Source organism: Oncorhynchus mykiss, chromosome 27, assembly GCF_013265735.2.
Source record: "Oncorhynchus mykiss isolate Arlee chromosome 27, USDA_OmykA_1.1, whole genome shotgun sequence".
Classification (NCBI taxonomy): domain Eukaryota; kingdom Metazoa; phylum Chordata; class Actinopteri; order Salmoniformes; family Salmonidae; genus Oncorhynchus; species Oncorhynchus mykiss.
In genome coordinates this window covers 6,997,490-7,012,514 of record NC_048591.1, presented here as the reverse complement: position 1 = coordinate 7,012,514, position 15,025 = coordinate 6,997,490, and the positions used below count along the sequence as shown (strand labels likewise).

The 15,025-nt window shown below is 45.2% G+C and overlaps 1 protein-coding gene across 1 annotated transcript in view; it reads left to right on the top strand.

Annotated features, from left to right (window-relative positions):
- The window catches only part of LOC110507058 (egl-9 family hypoxia-inducible factor 2), a 35,883-nt gene that overhangs the window by 15,735 nt on the left and 5,123 nt on the right, over window positions 1-15,025 (top strand). Inside the window, exons 3-4 of the mRNA XM_036965633.1 lie at window positions 7,521-7,640; window positions 11,493-11,629. Of these exons, the coding sequence (XP_036821528.1) occupies window positions 7,521-7,640; window positions 11,493-11,629 (257 nt within the window). The remainder of the gene's footprint in view (window positions 1-7,520; window positions 7,641-11,492; window positions 11,630-15,025) is intronic.

The following is a 15,025-nucleotide window of genomic DNA, read 5'->3' as shown; positions in this document are numbered from 1 at the left end:
TGACCTTGGTAGGTTTCTGTAGAGCTGACTAAGACTTGCGGCCAGTTCTACGGACACTAGTCCTGGACTAAAAAGTAAGTTCAATTGAGAATCTTTTGAAAATGCCTTTTTAGTCCAAGACTAGTGTTAATCTGTGTCCGTAGAACCAGCGCAGGGGCGGCAGGTAGCCTAGAGGTTAGAGCGCTGGGCCAGTAACCGGAAGGTTGCTAGATCGAATCCCTGAGCTGACAAGGTAAAAATATGTCGTTCTGCCCCTGAACACGGCAGTTAACCCACTGTTCCTAGGCCGTCGTTGTAAATAAGAATTTGTTCTTAACTGACTTGCCTAGTTAAATAAAGGTAAACAATTCATTCAAATCTGTGTCTGGGAAACCACCCCTTGGTGTTCTAGAGGTGTTGGATCGGAGCCTTTTTGTTTACGCAGTATTATTATTAGGATTAGTATTGAACAAGGTCGTTCACCATGTGTGGTATTGGATTTGGACATGACGTGCTAATATGGCTACGTTTACACAGGCAGCCCAGTTCTGATCTTTTTCCCCCGCTAATGAGTCTTTTCGCCAATCACATCAGATCTTTTCCAGAGCTGATCTGATTGGTCAAAAGACCAATTAGTGAAGAAGAAAACAAAAAAGATCAGAATTGGGCTGCCTGTGTAAACGCAGCCTATGTGATACGTGGCGTTAGTGTCAGTGAGCTTTTCACATAGTTGCGTGCAGCGGAGGAATGTGTACTCCCAGGCCCATTCAGACACACACATCCCTAGAGAAGCACATGGACACGATGTGCTTTAACACAGCCTTGCCTAGCAGGGGGAAATGCCAGCCAGGGGCCATTGTTACTCTACTAATACTCAAAGGACTGTTTCCAGTCCAGTACAGATGAGGTTGGAACATTAGCTGAGTAGTTACATGCTCACTGTCCTGTCCTCCACAGGACCAGCTAGTTAAGAGTTTTGAAGTACCGTCTTGTGAAGACGATGGCCCATCTCTCTCTCCGCATTAAAGTTTTTAGAAGAGTCAGGGTTTATAGTAATGTGTGACCCGTAATGTAGAATTGTAGCCGGCCGACACAGCAGTGTTTAAGTCACAGAGAAATCACTGGGACACTGACTGTCTCTATACAGAACCACAGGACTGTGAGTGAGTACAGTAACCTATATGGTTCCCCATGGAGTGGAATTTCATCCCTACGAACAACCAGTGAAGGGGTTAAGTAACCGTACACACAGCAGATCCTTACCACTGCCACTGCTCACCTCCTAAAGCCTCTTACCTGATTGGTGGGTAAAGGGTTCCGCCCACTGATGATATGGTACAGGCTCAATAGAATGGGGGTGGCAACATGGCTGCCATACCCGGCCATCATGGCTTAAAGGTACAGCGTTTAGTTTCACAGCGCAGTGCGTGCTTCACACCCAGTCTAGTGTCTTAAAGGGGAACTGTCCCTAACGTCTTAAAGGGGAAATGCACCTTCTGATTTGGCCTAGTTTTTTAGCTTGCTCCTCAAGAAATGCTGGCGGCCATGACAGAAGCCAAACGTGAGTTGGCTTATGGTGGGGTTTGATGTGGGTGTGTCCTTAGGTGTTTCTTGGGTGTGTCCTTGCCCCCACCAACACACACCATAGAGTACCACAGTATGAGTCATAATACCCATAAAACCTAGCGATCAAACAGGGAAATGGTTCCAATAGTTCTTTCCACCATTTATTTTTTTGCCATAGGAGATTTTAGAAACACTTAAAATAAGGGCTGTGTTTTGTGTAGGCTTACCCTGGCATGACGATTTGATAATCATGTAAATCTCTCTCGGACAAGTTGACTTTTATCAGTATATTCGGCTCTATTTACTCTCAGATTCGAAAATGGTAATTAGCATCAAAGTAGACATGCAAAACTACAAATCCCTGCAAGCTCCTTCATGTCATCTCTAGCTGACTATTCTTGTTCCCCACTCAATCACAACAAACACTTCTCCTGGTGTTGGTGAGATAGATATGCTAAACGGTGTTTTGATAACTTTCAAATGTAGTAACAGTTCCATGTTGAACGGTGGTCAACAACCTTTTCTGAGTCAAGATCCCTTTCATTAGTCAACAAGAAAGCCGAGATCTACCGCTCAGATCTCTTTTAAATGTCACATTAACCTAATAAAACAGTTCTGTAGGAATGAGATTTGTGCAGTACATTATCACAGCATATTAACTATATGCCTGCTAATATTGTTCTTCTCAGACCATATTATATTTCAAAATAAAAGATGTCTAAGTTTCCGACTTGAAATTCCGTGTTGGATGAAACACACTGAATTCAGAAGTAGGAGATTTCCGAGTTCCCAGTTGTTTTGAACACAGCATTAGTCTCAGCGGAGGGAGAGAGCAGCAGAGGGGTCCGTCTTTCACGGACCCCTCCACACTCCAAGACTGCTTCCATCACGTGGACTGGGAGATGTTTCGTATTGCGTCAGATAACAACATTGACGAATACGCTGATTCGGTGTGCGAGTTCATTAGAACGTGCGTTGAAGATGTCGTTCCCATAGCAACGATTAAAACATTCCCTAACCAGAAACCGTGGATTGATGGCAGCATTCGTGTGAAACTGAAAGCGCGAACCACTGCTTTTAATCAGGGCAAGGTGTCTGGTAACATGACCGAATACAAACAGTGCAACTATTCCCTCCGCAAGGCTATCAAACAAGCTAAGCGCCAGTACAGAGACAAAGTAGAATCTCAATTCAACGGCTCAGACACAAGAGGCATGTGGCAGGGTCTACAGTCAATCACGGACTACAGGAAGAAACCCAGCCCAGTCACGGACCAGGATGTCTTGCTCCCAGGCAGACTAAATAACTTTTTTGCCCGCTTTGAGGACAATACAGTGCCACTGACACGGCCTGCAACGAAAACATGCGGTCTCTCCTTCACTGCAGCCGAGGTGAGTAAGACATTTAAACGTGTTAACCCTCGCAAGGCTGCAGGCCCAGATGGCATCCCCAGCCGCGCCCTCAGAGCATGCGCAGACCAGCTGGCCGGTGTGTTTACGGACATATTCAATCAATCCCTATACCAGTCTGCTGTTCCCACATGCTTCAAGAGGGCCACCATTGTTCCTGTTCCCAAGAAAGCTAAGGTAACTGAGCTAAATGACTACCGCCCCGTAGCACTCACATCCGTCATCATGAAGTGCTTTGAGAGACTAGTCAAGGACCATATCACCTCCACCCTACCTGACACCCTAGACCCACTCCAATTTGCTTACCGCCCAAATAGGTCCACAGACGATGCAATCTCAACCACACTGCACACTGCCCTAACCCATCTGGACAAGAGGAATACCTATGTGAGAATGCTGTTCATCGACTACAGCTCGGCATTCAACACCATAGTACCCTCCAAGCTCGTCATCAAGCTCGAGACCCTGGGTCTCGACCCCGCCCTGTGCAACTGGGTACTGGACTTCCTGACGGGCCGCCCCCAGGTGGTGAGGGTAGGCAACAACATCTCCTCCCCGCTGATCCTCAACACTGGGGCCCCACAAGGTTGCGTTCTGAGCCCTCTCCTGTACTCCCTGTTCACCCACGACTGCGTGGCCACGCACGCCTCCAACTCAATCATCAAGTTTGCGGACGACACAACAGTGGTAGGCTTGATTACCAACAACGATGAGACGGCCTACAGGGAGGAGGTGAGGGCCCTCGGAGTGTGGTGTCAGGAAAACAACCTCACACTCAACGTCAACAAAACTAAAGAGATGATTGTGGACTTCAGGAAACAGCAGAGGGAACACCCCCCTATCCACATCGATGGAACAGTAGTGGAGAGGGTAGCAAGTTTTAAGTTCCTCGGCATACACATCACAGACAAACTGAATTGGTCCACTCACACAGACAGCATCGTGAAGAAGGCGCAGCAGCGCCTCTTCAACCTCAGGAGGCTGAAGAAATTCGGCTTGTCACCAAAAGCACTCACAAACTTCTACAGATGCACAATCGAGAGCATCCTGGCGGGCTGTATCACCGCCTGGTATGGCAACTGCACCGCCCTCAACCGTAAGGCTCTCCAGAGGGTAGTGAGGTCTGCACAACGCATCACCGGGGGCAAACTACCTGCCCTCCAGGACACCTACACCACCCGATGTCACAGGAAGGCCATAAAGATCATCAAGGACATCAACCACCCGAGCCACTGCCTGTTCACCCCGCTATCATCCAGAAGGCGAGGTCAGTACAGGTGCATCAAAGCTGGGACCGAGAGACTGAAAAACAGCTTCTATCTCAAGGCCATCAGACTGTTAAACAGCCACCACTAACACTGAGTGGCTGCTGCCAACACACTGACACTGACTCAACTCCAGCCACTTTAATAATGGGAATTGATGGGAAATTATGTAAATATATCACTAGCCACTTTAAACAATGCTACCTTATATAAATGTTACTTACCCTACATTATTCATCTCATATGCATACGTATATACTGTACTCTATATCATCGACGGTATCCTTATGTAATACATGTATCACTAGCCACTTTATACTATACTATGCCACTTTGTTTACATACTCATCTCATTTGTACATACTGTACCCGATACCATCTACTGTATCTTGCCTATGCTGCTCGGTACCATCACTCATTCATATATCCTTATGTACATATTCTTTATCCCCTTACACTGTGTACAAGACAGTAGTTTTGGAATTGTTAGTTAGATTACTTGTTATTACTGCATTGTCGGAACTAGAAGCACAAGCATTTCGCTACACTCGCATTAACATCTGCTAACCATGTGTATGTGACAAATAAAATTTGATTTGATTTGATTTGATTTGCTCTCACCTTCCTTTCCCCCGGTGAGATTGACCAGAAAGAGGGGACACCGTCTTCCACCTGATGGCGAAACTCGAGTCGCACCTCATCTGCCTCATGCACAAATTCATGTTGTTTCTATGACCCCAAAGTGAAATATTCCTTGCTACTGAAATAGACACGAAGAGCTGCTAATAATAGTAATAATAATAACGCAGGGCTATCGATACACTTGACTACTCATTTCATTGCCGCTGCAGTGGAAGTAGGGAGAAGCACGTGGTATGTTTTGTAATAGTGGTGAATAAAAACTTAGACATGAACTCACTCATAAAAACAGCAGCTCTTTGCTGTATTCTCTGACAGTCTCTCGTATCAAACTTTGCCGGGGTCGTGGAAGGTGTGGGCACGGTGATTTGGGCTATCTGATTGGCCAGCGCAGTAGGCACACTCGACTTAGCCACAGATAACACGGTCCGTCGAGAAATGGTTCCAAATGGAAACACTTTGCCTACCCGGTTCACAGGGCTTCTGAATCAAGTGCGTCTACGGACAATAGCGCACCACAAATACAAAAAAAAAAAGGAACGCAAGCCTTTGTTGTTGGCTTTTCTACAGAAATGTTTGGTGATCGACTAGGAATGCCTTGAAGATCGACCAGTCGATCGCCTGGTTTGTGACCACTGATGTAGAATAAACAACCCTTTACATAATACCATAGAAGCAGTGTCATCTTTCATTGTCATTCCCAGCTGATACAGACACTGTGCCTATCTGCATTTTGTCAGGTGGTAATGGGGCTACCTTGACAAACATGTCAGAGTGGTCATACCTTCCTTTGTGGTGTCCCATATACAACAGGAGTTCCCTGACCCTGGTGGAGAATATACAGGATGTCTTCCTCCCCATATCGACTGACACCAATTCAATAATTTAAAAAAAGACAATACGTAAAAATTGTCTAGTGCCAGGTCTCTCTCCGTTCAGAGACATCATTATCAAGCCCATCTGTCAGTCTGGACTTCATCACATCATCTTGTTTCCATGTGCTGGCTCCATACATGTTTCTATGAACACTGTTCAGTTAGGCCTTACGATGGCATGTCCTTTACATTTGAGTCGAGGGAGACTGGCAACAATAGAGGAGGTGTCCGAAGGTTACTGGTGTCACATTACACACTTTTATTCTTGTCTGACAAGCTGTGAAAATGCCAAGTGAACAGTGAATAAAATCATTTGGGGAGGTTGCTAAACCATTGCAATCACATTGCTGGTTATGATACCCACCTTTGCTCCTTCTGGTAGGTCCCAGCATCCATCCATGACCAGGGGATCAGTCGGGAACCCAGCTGTGCACTTTGTCTAACAGAAAAACAGGGTCAACGATTGTCATCATCCCTAATTTATAAACATTCTGGAAGCTAATTCTAAGCTTTACATTTGTAGACTGACTGGGTCCAGATTGGATTAGATTCAGACCGGTGACGCCGTTACACTATGCAACCAACTGTGACATGTTTTATAGTGGTCCTGGGTTGGTTTAAGTTTGTTGCTGCCAGTTAGTACACAGTTGAGATGAGTTAGCTAGTTAGTACCAACATAGCTGCATCCAAAATGAATGTGTGCCCTAGACATGGTTTGTACTTCAGAGGCTAATGTGACTGTTAAGTCTAAATTACACTAATTTAGAGTGGCATGGAAATAGAATGACATTGCTTAAGTCGGTAAATAAGTAGGAAACAACTTTGCCATAAGATGTCATTATGTTGCCATTACTGTTAGCAAAGTTTGTCAAAAATAGCTAGCTAGCAATGCTAATGTTAGCTAGCTAATATACGGTGGTCGCCTAAATCTTAGTTAGCTGGCTAAACTTATACTGCATCTAAAGTCAATCTGGCAACATCACAATCATGATGATCGCAATCGTGATGGTGAAGTTATCGTGTTTCATAGGCAAAACCTACCTCAATACAACTCGGATAATGTTAGCTAGCTAGCTAGTTAGGTAGCTACCTAGCTAATGTCAGCTATGCTGGTGATAATAATAATATTTGACCTTTTATTTAACTAGGCAAGTAAGTTAAGAACAAATTCGTATTTACAATGATGGCCTACACCAGCCAAACCCGGACGACGCTGGGCCAATTGTGCGCCGCCCTATGGGACTCCCAATCACGGCCGGTTGTGATACAGCCTGGATAGTGATAATGATTATGAAAATATACATAACTAGCAGTCTGTCTAGCTACCAGTATACTCACCACCACTGGGGACCAACGAAATCCAACCACCTATTCTGCATGATATAGGGTCCTTCGGAAGAGCATACAAACCATAGTGGTTGGCTGGGGGGGGGGTGTAACAACCGAGCCCCATTCAATAAAGAAAAGCGAAGTAGGCGGAGGTGCAATTTGCACTGTGGAGCTTGCAAAAAGGGGATGTAATTTGTTGACATAATTGTATTCCAAACCCAACCTTCATTTACTCGCACTGATGTTCCAAACACCATTTTAGACGAGACTGACCTTATGATCATATTTACAATTTGTAGTCAACTTTGACACTAGAACAAATGTTTCTGACTCATATCGATGCAGTTTAAGGGCATTTTTTGGTTTTTTTAGGGGCAGTCACTCTTTTAAGGGCAGTCTTGAGAGGTGTGTGTTCTTACTGTAACCGTCTGTTAAACATCCCTGCCTTCTCTCCTCAGGCTATGGTGGCCTGTTACCCAGGTAACGGCACGGGGTACATCCGTCACGTGGACAACCCTAACGGTGATGGCCGCTGCATCACCTGCATTTATTATCTCAACAAGAACTGGGATGTCAAGGTACAATAGAAAATTGAGTCTCATACATTAATAAATAAGTCTCTCACTGTTGCTGCTTGTTATAGACCCCCCCAGCCCCCAGCTGTGCCCTGGACACCATATGTGAATTGATTGCCCCCCATTTATCTTCAGAGTTTGTACTGTTAGGTGACCTAAACTGGCATATGCTTAACACCCCGGCCGCCCTGCAATCGAAGCAAGAAGCCCTCAATCTCACACAAATTATCTAGGAACCTACCAGGTACAACCCTAAATCCATAAACACGGGCACCCTCATAGATATCATCCTGACCAACCTGACCTCTAAATACACTTCCTCTGTCTTCAACCAGGATCTCAGCAATCACTGTTCCATTGCCTGCGTCTGTAATGGGTCTGCAGTCAAACGACCACCCCTCATCAATGTCATACGCTCCCTAAAACACCTCAGCGAGCAGGCCTTTCTAATCAACCTGGCCCGGGTATCCTGGAAAGATAAAGACCTCATCCCATCAGTAGAGGATGCCTGGTTATTCTTTAAAAAGTGCTTTCCTCACCATCTTAAAAAAGCATGCCCCATTCAAAAGAATGTAGAACTAAGAACAGATATAGCCCTTGGTTCACTCCAGACTTGACTGCCCTTGACCAGTACAAAATCATCCTGTGGCGTACTGCATTAGCATCAAATAGCCTCCGCGAATTGCAACTTTTAAGGGAAGTTAGGAACCAATATACACAGTCAGTTAGGAAAGCAAAGGCTAGCTTTTTCAAACCGAAATTTGCATCCTGTAGCACAAACTCCAAAAAGTTTTGGGACACTGGAAAGTCCATGGAGAATAAGAGCACCTCCTCCCAGCTGTCCACTGCGCTGAGGCTAGGAAACAATGTCACCACCAATAAATCTACGATAATCGATCATTTCAATAAGCATTTTTCTACGGCTGGCCATGCTTTTCACCTGGTTACCCCTACCCCGGCCAACAGCTCTGTACCCCCCACAGCAACTTGCCCAAGCCCCCCCCCACCCCCGCTTCTCCTTCACCCAAATCCAGATAGCTGATGTTCTGAAAGCTACAAAACCTGGACCCCTGCGAATCAGATGGGCTAGGCTATTTGGACCCTCTCTTTCTAAAATTATCCGCCGCAATTGTTGCAACCCCTATTACTAGCCTGTTCAACCTCTCTTTCGTATCGTCTGAAATCCCTAAAGATTGGAAAGCTGCCGCGGTCATCCCCCCTTCAAAGGGGGAGACACACTAGACCCAAACTGTTACAGACCTATACCTATCCTGCCCTGCCTTTCTAAAGTCTTAGAAAGCCAAGTTAACAAACAGATCACCAACCATGTCAAATCGGAGGGCCTGTTGTCCGGACATCTGGCAGTCTCTGTTGGGGTGCCACAGGGTTCAATTCTCGGGCCGACTCTTTTCTCTGTATATATCAATGATGTCGCTCTTGTTGTCTCGGATCCACCTCTACGCAGATGACACCATTCTGTATACTTCTGGCCCTTCTTTGGACACTGTGTTAACCTGTTGCGATGAGCAAACCTGTATCCGGGAGCGTAATTATAGCCTCAAGATCATTACCATTACGCAACGTTAACTATTCATGAAAATCGCAAATGAAATGAAATAAATAAATTGGCTCACAAGCTTAGCCTTTTGTTAACAACACTGTCATCTCAGATTTTCAAAAAATGCTTTTCAACCATAGCTACACAAGCATTTGTGTAAGAGTATTGATAGCTATCATAGCATTAAGCCTAGCATTCAGCAGGCAACATTTTCACAAAAACAAGAAAAGCATTCAAATAAAATAATTTACCTTTGAAGAACTTCGGATGTTTTCAATGAGGAGACTCAGTTAGATAGCAAATGTTCAGTTTTTCCAAAAATATTATTTGTGTAGGAGAAATCGCTCCGTTTTGTTCATCACGTTTGGCTAAGAAAAAAACCCGTATCTGGGAGCGTAATTATAGCCTCAAGCTCATTACCATAACGCAACGTTAACTATTCATGAAAATCGCAAATGAAATGAATATATTAGCTCACAAGCTTAGCCTTTTGTTAACAACACTGTCATCTCAGATTTTCAAAAAATGCTTTTCAACCATAGCTAAACAAGCATTTGTGTAAGAGTATTGATAGCTAGCATAGCATTAAGGCTAGCATTCAGCAGGCAACATTTTCACAAAAACAAGAAAAGCATTCAAATAAAATAATTTACCTTTGAAGAACTTTGGATGTTTTCAATGAGGAGACTCTCAGTTAGATAGCAAATGTTCAGTTTTTCCAAAACGATTATTTGTGTAGGAGAAATCGCTCCGTTTTGTTCATCATGTTTGACTGAGAAAAAAAAACGAAAATTCAGTCATTACAACGGCAAACTTTTTTCCAAATTAACTCCATAATATCGACAGAAACATGGCAAACGTTGTTTAGAATCAATCCTCAAGGTGTTTTTCACATATCTATTCGATGATAAATCACGCGTGGCCGTTTGGTTTCTCCTCTGATCCAAATGGTAAAATGCACGCACCTGGAGATTACGCAATAGTTTCGACGGAGGACATCCAGCGGACACCTGGTAAATGTAGTCTCTTATGGTCAATTTTCCAATGATATGCCTACAAATACGTCACAATGCTGCAAACACCTTGGGGAAACGACAGAAAGTGTAGGCTCATTCCTTGCGCATTCACAGCCATATAAGGAGACATTGGAACACAGCGCCTCCAAAATCTGGGGCATTTCCTGTTTGAAATTTCATCTTGGTTTCGCCTGTAGCATCAGTTCTGTGGCACTCACAGATAATATCTTTGCAGTTTTGGAAACGTCAGAGTGTTTTCTTTCCAAAGCTGTCAATTATATGCATAGTCGAGCATCTTTTCGTGACAAAATATCTTGTTTAAAACGGGAACGTTTTTCATCCAAAAATGAAATACTGCCCCCAGAGTTTCAACAGGTTAACAAACCTCCAGACGAGCTTCAATGCCATACAACACTCCTTCTGTGGCCTCCAACTGCTCTTAAATGCAAGTAAAACTAAATGCATACTCTTCAACCGATTGCTGCCCGCCCGCCCGACTAGCATCACTACTCTGGACGGTTCTGACTTAGAATATGTGGACAACTACAAATACCTAGGTGTTTGGTTATACTGTAAACCCTCCAGAATCACATTAAGAATCTCTAATTGAAAATTACATCTAGAATCGGCTTCCTATTTTGCAATAAAGCCTCCTTCACTTTTGCTGCTAAACATACCCTCGTAAATCTGATCCTACCAATTCTAGACTTTGGCGATGTCATTTACAAAATAGCCTCCAACACTCTACTCAAAAAATTGGATGTAGTCTATCACAGTGCCATCCATTTTGTCACCAAAGCCTCATATACTACTCACCACTGAGACCTGTATGCTCTCGTTGGCTGGCACTCGCTTCATATTCGTCGCCAAACCCCCTGGCTCCAGGTCATCTATAAGTCTTTGCTAGGTAAATCCCCACTTCATTTCAGCTCACTGGTCACCATAGCAACACCCACCCGTAGCACGCGCTCCAGCAGGTATATTTCACTGGTCATCCTGTATATATATTTTTTCTATTATGTTATTGACTGTATGTTTGTTCATCCCATGTGTAACTCTGTGTTGTTTTTGCCGCACTGCTTTGCTTTATCTTGGCCAGGTCGCAGTTGTAAATAAGAACTTGTTCTCAACTGGCCTACTTGGTTAAATAAAGGTGAAAAAAAATATACATCTGATATACTGTACTTTACAGTGCCACCAGATTTCCCTGCCTCTCTAACCTCAAGGCTATGGATAAGACACTGTGCATCCAACAGGAAACCTATTTGTGTGTGTGGTCAGGTTCAAGGAGGTCTGCTGCAGATCTATCCAGAGGGGAAGAGTGTGGTGGCCAACATAGAACCGCTGTTTGACCGTCTGCTTATCTTCTGGTCCGACCGCAGGAACCCACACGAGGTTAAGCCAGCCTACGCTACACGGTGAGTAACCACTGTGACCACACATGCAGCCACGCACCCAAGAAAGGGTATATACGGACACGCTTGGTGCCCAAATTGATGACGTATGTCGCGCAGCTGAGAGTCGAGGGGAGACGAACGGATTGGCTTCAGTCAGTTCCGTCAGTCGTCCTGATGAGCCCTTCCCAGCCAGCTAATTTATGCGTGTAGCTAGAAAGCTCAGTGAGAATTAGAAACTTGTCTGCCGAAGTTGTGACTTGGGAGAGTGTTCAGAATCCTTTTTTTGTAGACGTTAATGCCGTAGTTGCACATTTTCGGTGAAAACCATGCTTTACCTGTCAGCGTAGCCAATATCAGGCCAGGATATCTAGCTACTTCCCTCTCCTCACTGCCATACAGCAGTGCTGGTCGAGCTGGGGCAAAGGACATTATGCGCCTTGGTGTTGCTGTGTTGCGAGCATACGACACAAACTCTCCCCGTTGAGCAGTAACGTTAGACTGTATCATGGTGACATCCAGATGGTTACTACCAAGGCAGTATTACAAGTTCTTCTTGTGTAGGCTGCTATTCTACTCTAAGTAAAATCAAGTGGGATGGAACAAATTGGCTACATGAACTCCCTCCAGCGACGTGGTACAGCTGCCGGATGGGAAGCAGCTACATAGCACCTCGATACAACGCCATTGCAATGGTCATTTGCACCTGCTTGTCGTCACGTTAGCTAATTGGCTTGTCACGGTGACATTCAGATGGTGACCACTACAAGTTATTTCTCCCTTCTCCCTCCATCAAAATCTCTTTCATTTCATCACTGTTGTTGCCAGGATAAATTAGCTAGTTCCGAAGGGCATATCAGGATGACTGACTGAACCTATCCACTCGACTCTCAGCTACGTGACATACGTCATCAGTTTGAGCACCAGGCGTTCCCGTATGGCCTCTCCCAACACACACACACACACACGCACGCTGACATAGACTCACACTGGGTCAGATAGGTGATACAGTATGTACACTTACATAGTCACTGCATGCTCACTGAGACGCACTGTATTCAATCACACACACACACACACACACACACACACACACACACACACACACACACAATAAAAACTGTAATATCTTGTGTTTCACCAAGTCGTCGTGGCTGAACGACGGCATGGATAAAATTCAGCTGGCAGGGTTTACGCTGAATCGGCAAGATAGAACAGATGCCTCCGGTAAGACGAGAGGTGCCGGTCTGTGTAGATTTGTAACAGCTGGTGCACAAAATCTAATATTAAGGAAGTCTCGAGGTTTTGGCCACCTGAGGTAGAGAATCTCATGATAAGCTGTAGACCACGTAGCTGTCTATTTACCACCACAAACCGATGCTGGCACTAAGTCCACACTCAATGTGCTGAATTAGGCCATAAGCAAACAGGAAAACGCTCATCCAGAGGTGGCGCTCCTAGAGGCTGGGGACTTAAAGAAGTCAATAAAGAAGTGGTCAGATGACGCAGATGCTAAGCTACAGGACTGTTTTTCTAGCACAGACTGGAAAATGTTCCGGGATTCTTCCGATGGCATTGAGAAGTACACCACATCAGTCACTGGCTTCATCAATAAGTTTATTGATGGCGTCATCCCCACAGTGACCGTACATACATACCCCCACCGGAAGCCATGGATTACAGGCAACACACTCGTTGGATGTGACGGGGCTTACAAACTATTACAGACTACAAAGGGAAGCACAGCCCGAGCTGTGACACGAGCTTACCAGAATAACTAAATTAATTATATGCTTTCTTTGAGGCAAGCAACACTGAAGCATGCATGAGAGTATCAGCTGTTCCAGACGACTGTGTGATCACGCTCTCCGTGGCCGATGTAAGACCTTTTAAACAGGTCAACATTCAGATGGATTACCAGGACGTGTACTCAGAGCATGCGCTGACCAACTGTCAAGTGTCTTCACTGACATTTTCAACCTCTCCCTGACTGAGTTTGTAATACCAACATGTTTCAAGCAGACCACCATAGTCCCTGTGCCCAAGAACACTAAGGTAACCTGCCTAAATGACTACTTTACCCGTAGCACTCACGTCCGTAGCCATGAAGTGCTTTGAAAAGCTGGTGATGGCTCACATCAACACCATTATCCCAGAAACCCTAGACCTACTCCAATTTGCATACCGCCCCAACAGATCCACAGATTATGCAATCTCTATTGCACTCCACACTGCCCTTTCCCACCTGGACAAAAGGAACACCTATGTGAGAATGCTTTTTATTGACAACAGCTCAGCATTCAACACCATAGTGCCCACAAAGCTCATCACTACGCTAAGGATCCTGGGACTAAACACCTCCCTTTGCAACTGGATCCTGGACTTCCTGACGGGCCGCCCCCAGGTGGTAAGGGTAGGTAACAACACATCTACCACGCTGATCCTCAACACGGGGGCCCCTCAGGGGTGCATGCTCAGTCCCCTCCTGTACTCCCTGTTCACCCATGACTACGTGGCCAAGCACGACTCCAACACCATCATTAAGTTTGCCAAAGACACAACAGTGGTAGGCCTGATCACCGACAACGATGAGACAGGTCAGAGACCTGGCCATGTGGAGCCATAATAACTACCTCTCCCTCAACGTGATCAAGACAAAGGAGATGACTGTGGACTACAGGAAAAAGAGGACCGAGCATGTCCCAATTCTCATTGACAGGGCTGTAGTGGAGCAGGTTGAGAGCTGTCAACATCACTAACAAACTATCATATTACCCCTAACGAAAAGGAAAAATTAACGATAATAATCATGGTCCAAACACATCAAGACCGTTGTGAAGAGGGCATGACGAATCTTATTTGGCATGGGTCCTCAGATCCTCAAAAAGTTCTACAGCTGCACCATCGAGAGCATCCTGACTGGTTGCATCACTGCCTGGTATGGCAACTGCACGGCCTCCGACTATCTGGCACTACAGAGGGTAGTGCGTACGGCCCAGTACATCACTGGGGGCCAAGCTTCCTGCCATCCAGGATCTCCCTTCAGATGAAGGCCCTAAAAATGGTCACATACTCCAGCCACCCTAGTCATAGACTGTTTCTCTCTGCTACCGCATGGCAAGCGGTACAGGAGTTTAGGTCCAAAAGGCTTCGTAACAGCTTCTACCCCCAAGGCATAAGACTCCTGGACAGCTAATCAAATGGCTACTCAGACTATTTGCATTCACACCTCCCCCTCTTTTTACGCTGCTGCTGCTACTCTGGTTATTATCTATGCATAATCGCTTTAACTCTACCTACATGTACATATTACCTCAATTACCTCAACTAACCCGTGCCCCTGCACATTGACTCTGTACCGGTACTCTCTCTATATAGCCTCGCTACTGTTATTTTACTGCTGCTCTTTAGCTATTCGTT